Raw genomic sequence first — 10,023 nt, 5'->3', positions numbered from 1 at the left:
TATAATATATTTTTTTTTAAATAATATTAAAAAGATTTGAACTCTCTCTTTTTACTCTCTCTTTTTTGCAGTATATTTGACTAATCATGCTTATAAAAAGATAGTACGCAAATATAAAAGTATGATATGTTTATGATGAATCAATGTTTGCTCAAGCTAAAGATTTTAAGATTTGTTGAGCAATTCATCAATGGCTTACCATAATAAACATCGGTAGCTCCTTGGAAAAATCGTGGTATGTAGTTTTCTAGTACCGTAAGAGTTGTATTTATATCCTCCAAAACGCCAACTACCGCGTAGTGCTTTTCCACTGCCAACTTAGCTCGCTCCAAAGCACCAACGGTATTAAAAGGACTTTTAGAAGAAGAGTATGTTAAAATGCCACTTGTGCACTTCATAGTAATTATAAAAATATATATTGTACATTATCGTCATATTATTCAAAGTTTATTGTAAACTTTTGTATGACGGATTTTAATTTATTTATACAAAAGTAATTTCCGAATATTTTGCAAACAAACATTCTTACGTGCACTTTTCACTGTGTCCGCAAAAGAAGAGAGTTTGTCTACGATGATCGCCGATGCCCTCGTGGATCTCACCCTGCAAATATCTGCACTCTCGATCACCCTTCAATACGCACGACTCGAAGTCCTTTTTGAGCCAATTGGGATCGGGCAACGGTAGATCCGGGAAGATCTGCTTCCTCTCCACATAGTACCATGGTGCTCTTACGTAATAATACCAAGATATGACCCTTTCCACAGGATCGCGTACTATGTTGATATAAATCGGCTCCGGTAGATGGAATCTGACGAAGAAGATACAAGAAAGTAGAAAATGGCAGTAGCAATCATTTAAATTGCCAAGGATAATCTCGTGGTACTCACTCTGTGAAGTTAGTAAAGCAGACGTGCTTCACGTAAACAGACGGTTCCGAATAACTGCTGACCATCCTGGCGAGATGTAACTGAAAGCATAAAGAAAGTTAAATGAAAATTATATACAATCTGCACTACAGGCTATAGTACTTTGAGAAGGATATTGCAAAAAGTGATTAATCTTTCATTATTATTTTCGTTATTGTAAACCTGTAATAAACCCCGTGGCAGGAAATAAGATTTTTTTGAAGAGAGTCAAATGTTGACTTCAAACGACTCCTTAAATTGCATGGATTCTTATAGTCTTTCTTTATCCTAATATCTATTGTCACATTTTCTACCTCTTCTTTTATACTTTATCCAGTGATACCTCTTCCCGTTCTTTTTTCCTCTTAGCCTTATAATTTTATCAAGATGAGAGAACTCCGGGCAAAAAAAGGAAGTGATAAAACCGTTTTAGCGTTTAAGTCATTGGATCGGTAATATCACCGTATTTTTGTATCACCTTGTACGGCTCAGCGGTGACAGGATTGTAAATTAAACTGGTAATTACTATGCGAGCGGCTGACATCACGCAATTGATGGTAATTGATTGGGTTTTCTTGTTAGAGGTCGTCGTACCTGCTCGATCGGCGCGAGACGTATGGTTTCAACTCGCTGCACGCGGTCCCTGTTGAACGAAAATGCATTCCTTATTGACAGCCTCCTCAATAGCTCCATAAAGGTCTGCGAACCGACTTTCGGCACACGATTAAAGAACAGAACCTGCCGGTCAGCCCTCTTCGTGTTGTTGAGGGTGTCGATATCGAGCGCTTCTTCATCTTCGTACTAAAAAGAATTATAACGGTACAGTTTATCACATTAATTATTATATGTTACCGAATCTGTATATCGATCTGAAAATCGATAAATTTCAATCAATTTAGTTTTCTTTATACTTATTTGCGTCCAATTAGAATGATATATACATATGTAAATTATTTATGTTTTAAATATAAATAAAAGAAAGCATACACAGCCACAACACTAGATGTCTGAAACGAAAGTCATATATTGAAAATTATAATATAATATTGTAACGTAGGTGTTTCGGTCAAGATTTGACCATCATCAGTGCATACAAAAATAAAGGTGTCAAAAATAAAAACATAAAATTAAACAATAAACGCTAGCCAGAAAAGATTGTAAAACAATTTTCAACTCGCTTATGGTACGAGATAACAGAGTAATTTGACAAAACTTGAAGTTGAACATTTACTTAATCGTTAATGAATTATTTTCTGTTACACGTAGAATTCCTTATTACAAGAAGTAAAGTGCGACTCCGTGTGGCAAATACGGAATTAACTTCGAATTACTCTGTTATCTCGTACGATAAGCGAATTGAAAATTGTTTTACAATCTTTTCTGTCTAGCGTTTATTGTTTAAGTTTATGTTTTTATTTTTCACATCTTTATTTTCGTATGTACTGATGACCGAAACGTCTACGTTATTATATTATAATTTTAAATATGTGACTTTCGCTTAAGACATCTAGTGTTGCGGCTGTATGCTCCCTTTTATTTATATTTTCTATTGGTAAGCGACTTAAAAAAAATTTTCAATTTATTTACGTTTCCTACATTTCTCTCTAGAATCTCTAGAATCATGGAGTTAAGCATGTCAGGGAATAATCAAGGGATATACGTGAGTAACGCAGTGTCAGAGGAATCAGGATGCAGAGAATGTTGCGGACGCGAAGTGCAATTTACGAACCAGTTTACCCGTTCATTTTCGGCGCTCGTCTGTCATTATCTACGGGCTGCCTCGTTCTCTCTGAAAGAGAGAATATATTGTTCCACGCGGAACGTCCGATTCCCTCTCGTTAGATAACGATTCGTGTTATTAGCAAGTCATTCCTCGGCATAAGGCGAACGAAGGTAAGACTGTTGTAAGCGCAAGTGCAAGTACGAACTAGACAGCTGCCCCGCGTTGCGAATTGCGATACCCAGCGGCGCGGTAATAAGCGGCCCGTTCTCTCTCTTTCGCATTGCACATCTTCCGTGTATATTTTCATCACTAACAGTACCATCGATCGGGGGTTTCTTTTTTTTCTTTCCGCGATCGACGCGCCGTGCACCGTATGTTAATTCATTCGGCACGTTATATCGGATATCGTATGTTGTCGTAAAAATTAGCGCCTACATCTATACATATGTATGAGCAAAACTGGGACATGTGAGTATTACTTTTGTATCATAGATGAGAGAAGGTGTGACTTTACGTTTTCTTCTTTTTTTTCTCTTATTATTAAAAATTCTCTGCCATATTGATAGCTGTAATTGATTTTCTGTGTCGCATTGAAGAGATCGACTAAAGTATGGGAATAAATTAAAATATTATTATCAGTATTTACTGATCTGCCATGCTATGGTGTTTTCGAATAAATAAGTAAAGCGCAATAGAAAATCATTAAAGATTCTTTTATAATACGATTCATATATTATCTTGGTCTTTTTGTTTTATTTTTCTCATCTAATTCGATTTTATTCTGGTACATCGTGCAAATATAACAGAACTAGTAACGCAAACAAGTCAAAGACTTGAATAATTTACTGGTTTAAGATAATGCATATATGTAACGGATAGATCTTTAAGAAGGTCGTTTAGTGATACATGGTAAATAGTTGCACAATATCGGTCTCAATTTTCATAATTTGACAAGAAAGAAAACAGGCGAGATATTAATGAAAATATAATATGCTTTATTCAATTTTCTAATTAAATAAAACCGTTATTTATTGAAGCAAATGATTACTTATTAATAATTTTATTTGTATCGTAAGATAATCTTATATACGTAATTTATTATTGTTAAATACTAAGAATTATCAAATAGTTGTTCGCTATAAAAGATAATAAATGTGCTAATTACCTTTTCCACGAGAATACGTTGTACATTTGGATAATGGACGATACTGTTTGAATCAGAATCCGTTTGGATACCGTCTGAAAACAGATAAAAATATATAATAACGATCAAATTATTCTAATAATTAAATAACATAATGACTGTAAAATAACAATAATGATTAAAATAAGTATTATAGATCTTTGTTGATTAAAAACAATACTATCGACTTTCCGATTTTTTTTCCCGTTTATACAAAATGTGACCGTAATTTTTTCTCCGCTATTGTGGAGAAAACCACGATGAATTTGTGTCATGTCATTCGGAAAAATCACCGCCGGAAGAAGATAAACTTCGTTTAACGTTTGATGGACGATCCTGTCGCGCAAGTCAGCAAATGCCGAGATTCCTGCCTCTGCTTTCACGGTCATGTGGAAAATTGCGTACATAACGACCAGATCTCCTACAAATATGTAGCCTCACTTTAGAGACTTTATGTAAAGTTTCATAGAAATTCTTAAGCTTTGCGGAATTCTTCCGATTAATGTCAATTTCTTTGTTCTGTGATATCAGCCAAAAAAATCGATACACGTTGAAATATTCCGAGAGAAACAAATAAAAAATGTGTGTCATTCTAATTTATTTAATGCATTAACCTATATAAATGTACATTATTGCAATACGTACGATTTCAATTCTTTTTACATTTTTGTTTGCAATACTAACATTTTGATAAATATTGTCAATTAAATTAATTAATTATTTAATTTTGTATAACCACAACATGTGATAATTGTTGGATCTCGAACAAATTCCCAGACTTATTCTTGCTTACGGTTCTTCAAACTCGCATTTGTATTTCTGATGATGTGTTCCTCGAGTGTCGAGGAATTGTTCTTTGTCGCTCGTGCAGATCTTTATCGCACTTTTCCCAACATGTATATATACAGTTGGAATTTGGCACATAAAACTGCGCCGGAAATACCGTAACAAAGTCTACGCGATCCGTTACACGCGTGTGGAACATTCGCTGAATAAAGTTATTTAGCTGGCAAATCTACGCGATTGTTCGTTCGAAATGCCGCAGACATTGACAGATAAGCATTCTTTCTGATTACATAGTCTCAGCATGCGCAGAGTATTGTCAATATCTATGTGATGCAAGATACAAAAAGTATAATTTATTTCTCCGCCACGTTTCCTGGTGGAACAATTCAATTAACGAATTATGAACGAATGGTCTTCTGGAGCTGGATCGAGGAAGTGATGTTACCATCGCACGACGTGATCGATCATCAGTGCAACTCCATGGAATTCATTAAGACCCCTAGAAAGTACGACTCCGGTTCCTTGTTAGCGCACTGGAATATCCTCGGATGTATCCCGATTGTGCGACGAGTCGCGGGGAATGAGAATCCCGCGATGGATAAATTGGTGATCGCGGTGATTAAGAGGTCGCCGTGGAACTCGGCCAAGAGCAACGATCTGCAGAGGGACCGGAATCGAGGTCTCCCGTAGGCGACCGTTGGTCATCTTTAGAAAGTTACCGCTCTCCGTCGAGATGCTCGAGAGCGTCTCTCATGCGCGCGGAACGAACGGGAGAGGAAAAAGGTACAGCGCGCGAGCTGCCGGCAATGCATGTCTCCTTCTCTCTCTCTCTCTCTCTCTATATATATATATATTTTTTTTTCTTTACGTCTCTCTTTCTCTCTGTATTTCTGCCGCTACGCAGCCAGCTGGAAATGAGATCTTGTTTCGTGCAAAACTAGTCGATCGTTCTATATGTACTTTGTCTCTGATCGATGTGACTAATCAGATTTTTCCGCCCGATTGAATGCGAATTAACTCGCGTGATACGCTTAAACTACAAGAACCAATTTAAAAAAAAATCAACTCGTATGCATTTTCTCTTCCGGAGACTTATTATTTTCTCATTTCAGATTTAAGTGCCGAAAAAGATGTAACGAAAAATGTCAAGCGCTCAAAGCTTAGCTTTCTAAATAATTCTTCCGACACCGTACTTCTTATTAATTAATCAATAATTAGGCATACCGTCAGAAAGTTTCATGGAGTCCCAGAGCTTAGATGTCACGATGTTTTTTGCTGAAGGCTCAGGAGCAATTTATATATTAACACATCGTTGATCGGAAATTAAATTCAATAGAACGCTCGAAACGTTCGTGCGGAAAATGTAGCAGCAGGGATTCAGTCGGGATCATGGCAAGAGATAAGCGCGCAAGCAGCTTCTCTCGCGATCACGAGTGCAGTAGAGGTGGTCAGTTCGTGATCAGACTGACAATAGCAGCCACAAGCGCGGGCAGCTTCTTGTGACCTCACGCAACGCAAGGAAAGCCGACAGAGGCGATCATTGATGGTATCGGTGGTTCTCTCTCTCTTTCTCTCTCTCTCTCTCTCTCTCTCTCCTCTCCTCTCCTCCTCCTTCACCCCTTTTCAACTTCTTTTTAATCCCTTCCTTCTTTTGCAGATCTATGTGAGCCGGAGTCTTATCGTAACATTTTAAAAGTTTAAACGGACGATTCTTTAGGCTTAGACTTCCGATTGATGTGCGCCGCAGCTGCAACTCACGGCGACTCGCGCACAATGCCGATGAGTTATGCACAAGATTGGTTCACGATACTCTCGCGTGCAATAACGGTTTCTATCAGCATTGTATTCCGCCCGTTTGTAAAACTATGTCTCATTGTCAGATAAAATCCAAGTCGTGGGTGCATACTGCGATAGCCATAATTAATTTTGTATTAGCTTGTTACCTGTGTTATCATGATTATCTACCGCAATACCGTACAGACAAACCTGTACATTAACTGATAGTAATGACCAAGTACGTATTATTATACGTCTAATATTTTCCATGGCGTTTCGCACATAGAAAATCATCCTGCTTTTTTTAAGTAGTTATAGTACAATAATAAAAAAGAGGAAGATAGAGTTTTCAATTTTTCAATAATAATAAAATACAGCATGTAATGTATTCCTCAGTAAGCTTTTTTTGAATTATGAATTCTCTCAGGACAATCTCGAGATGATCTTTATTTTTTATGAATATATATATATATATCCTTATTTTTCATGAATATATTTATGAATATATCGAGGAAAAACTGAAATAAAAACCTTTCTCGCACAAAATTGGAAAAAAAAAAAACGAAATTATGAAAACATTATTGGTTGTTACATACACGAGGTCTCGACTGATTCAAGCCCGCAGCACATCTGCCGTCTGCGTAAAGTTTGCTTCTCTCGGCGGTAACTCGGTGAGACGCGCTTCATCGATTGTAATGCATCGCGTAAATTGAAAATTGTTCGATAGTGTATAATTACGGCCAATAATTATCGTGCTTGCACATGCATCAGCGGTCTTCCCCATGATTCGCGACGCTGGAGGATACAGCGGCCAATCGGCGACGCGACGGCGAACTTCGTGACCGATACAGATGCAAGTTTAATGGACGGACGAGATACCGCCGCGCCGCGTCCGGAACTGCACGTTTGCTGGGGGCACCGCCGCGCCGCGCCCGCGTCGCAGCGTAGGCGTAGGGGGCTTTATTCACGTCATTCACGGCTTAAGACATAGCCGGCAATACTCGCAAAAAAATCATCCGTTGCATCTTCCGATCGTTGATCTTTGGCCGCCGCGCTGGAACGAGAACGGTTCTTGGCTCTTTACGCTCTATCCATGGCGCTCTATTATACAAAATGTTTTAACTACTAGAGTTAAAATCCTGGGTATCAATCATGAAACTTTATCCCTAGGATGGAAAGTGAAAATTTTAATCATTGAAGTTAATGGAGAAATTTTTCACTTTCATCTTAGAAAAAAAGTTTCATGATTGATACCCATGTATGAAACTCTTTTGAAGAGAGCTAGAAATAGAGATTTGACAGTTCTGTTAGCGATCCGTTGTTTCGATTCTTTTGTTTTCAATTTGACAGGAAATTTTATCTTATTGTATTATAAAAAACGGAAGAAAGTCGTAACTATAAACTGTAATGCGTTCTCTATAATACATGGAGTAAGAAGTAAGAGTAAGAAATTGACGAATCACAGTCGAATGTGAGAAGAATAATCGACTGTGTATTGTAGATGACGCATAATTTAATATTTAAAGATAAAACTGTCAATTATTATTATACAATATGGAATTTTATAATATGTATTATTATATGTACATACGATTTATATAATATGTAACTATAAGTAAACAAGATTTCAATAACATTCAGTCGTTATACCATTTAATAACTGTTTTAATTTCTATCTGTTTCTGCGAAGAAAAAAATAAAATATGTTATAGATTGCGGTAATTCTTATTTCTTATCTGATTAATACAGTTATATCATAAAATAATTAAAAATTTGCAATTACTAAAAAATAATACGAATTAGAATTCAGAATTTATATAGACACGTCAATTTTTCCACATTCTAATTTTATACCTATGCGGTGGAACAACCTAATTTTCTCGCAATTTAACGCCGTGTTTATTGCGCATGGGGGAATAATTTCACATCCCATGAATAATGAGCAGTTAACAATTAATTTTTATTTTTATATATCTTTTAATTATAATACATTGTCTATATCGGTACGTATACGAATCCTTTAATATTTCAACATGACATATGTTTAGGTTCTGTAACAGTTCACTAGAATACATGTAACTTTGCATTATTTTGTATAGGATAAAAGTTTGCGAAATATCTTTATTATAAGTTTATTTAAAATTTTACTTGTATAAAAAAAAATATTGGGTAAATATCTAAAAAAAAAGGGAACCACTTCCAATAATCTTTTCAAATTTTTTTAACTTTTTTTTGTTAATAATTTTGTTATTAACATGTTATTAACAAAAAAAGTTTGAAAAATTATATCTCCTTTCTATTATATGAAACAGACAGTTTCTGCTTTAAAGTATATTTTACAATTTTCCACACAAAGCGATTCTAAGCGGGGGGAGGGGGGGGGGAGTCGCTTCGCATGGAAGTCATGTGGAAATGTGACGTTCTTGAACTTTTTTTGTCAAAGTCAAGGTCATTGAAGGTGGCTCCCCTTTTCTAGATATTTACCAAATAATGATAAAATATTACTACTTTTATTACAAATATTTTTAGAACAATATTGAGATTTCTTCGCGACTGAATCAATTGTAAAGCGTTCACACGCTGTTTGTAGCGCAATTATGACTTAAACGCTTTGTTTCAAGAATTTAGAGCCATGATTGCAGTCTGGAAAAAAAGGAAACATTCAATGTTTCTATAGATAAAAGAACAAAGAAGATAATAATCGTATGTTTGTAAAGGAAAAAAATCGCTTCAGCATTTATTGTATTGACACCACGTAATAAAGCATTTGTGCTTTTCATATGGTATTTCCTTATGATAAAAGCTAAACTTAAAAAGAAGCTGTAATGTTATGTACCTCAGTTTTTTCGTTAAATCGTGAAATTAAAAAGAATTAGCCAATCTCGCCTGTACTGTCAAGACTCTCGTAATTTCTAATTATCTATTGTGAATATTCCGGATGATTTCTATTAAAAAAAGATGGACATATTTGGGCTTGGAAAAATCCGTGCGAGAAGCTTTCTTTTCTTTGTGGCTGAGATATTGTGCGTGCATCTCTCCTCGCGAGAAAAAAAAAAGGATGTTGTGCAGTTACAGAACAGGTCGACGGCGAGGAAGATGCCATGCATGGTCTGCCGGACCGGACTGGTGACCTTTTACTCCCATTTTGGTTACGAGACCCGTTGATCCAGAACTTGAGAAAGTTACAGAGATCGACAAAAAGAAGATGGCGATGGGACGATGCTTGATATCTTGGGCGATCTTACAATCTAATTGTTCGTGACGTCTAGAAGAAGCTTGGTAACTTTCTTTGTCAAAAGTGGGACTAACGAAGTCTTTTCCGCCTTTCTTTTACTGAGATTCTGAGCGAATCGATGAGTATACTACTGTATGCACACCTGCAAGGTAATTTGAAAAAAATCTAAAAAAAATTAGAAAGTAATTTCGCCCTGATTGGGCTTGGCCGGCGTGGGAATGCACTTGTATATACGTACGTATGAATAGTTGTAGCGTAATGCAAACAGTTGATTGACCGTGACACTGATCGACCGTACAATTTCCTTAATCAACAATCCAGGAAATAAAGATCGCAAATATTGTATCTGTTTGGCTTCTTTATGAATCACACAGTTGTATGTGTATACATATAGTCAAGTAGTGTCGATTGA

At 36.2% G+C, this 10,023-nt stretch overlaps 1 protein-coding gene across 2 annotated transcripts in view; it reads right to left on the bottom strand.

The window, feature by feature from the left end:
• Nucleotides 1-10,023, bottom strand: part of LOC108754642 (heparan sulfate 2-O-sulfotransferase pipe) — a 28,408-nt gene that overhangs the window by 597 nt on the left and 17,788 nt on the right. For both annotated transcript variants that reach the window (XM_018497102.1, XM_018497103.1), the window contains exons 3-7: nucleotides 3,797-3,870; nucleotides 1,503-1,709; nucleotides 891-970; nucleotides 530-811; nucleotides 200-354 (exon numbers count right to left, since the gene is read on the bottom strand). In XM_018497102.1, the coding sequence (XP_018352604.1) occupies nucleotides 200-354; nucleotides 530-811; nucleotides 891-970; nucleotides 1,503-1,709; nucleotides 3,797-3,870 (798 nt within the window). The remainder of the gene's footprint in view (nucleotides 1-199; nucleotides 355-529; nucleotides 812-890; nucleotides 971-1,502; nucleotides 1,710-3,796; nucleotides 3,871-10,023) is intronic.

The sequence above is a fragment of the Trachymyrmex septentrionalis genome, unplaced genomic scaffold (assembly GCF_001594115.1).
Source record: "Trachymyrmex septentrionalis isolate Tsep2-gDNA-1 unplaced genomic scaffold, Tsep1.0 scaffold80, whole genome shotgun sequence".
Classification (NCBI taxonomy): domain Eukaryota; kingdom Metazoa; phylum Arthropoda; class Insecta; order Hymenoptera; family Formicidae; genus Trachymyrmex; species Trachymyrmex septentrionalis.
Note: the sequence above shows the minus strand (reverse complement) of the source record. Positions and strands in the feature narration are given on the sequence as shown.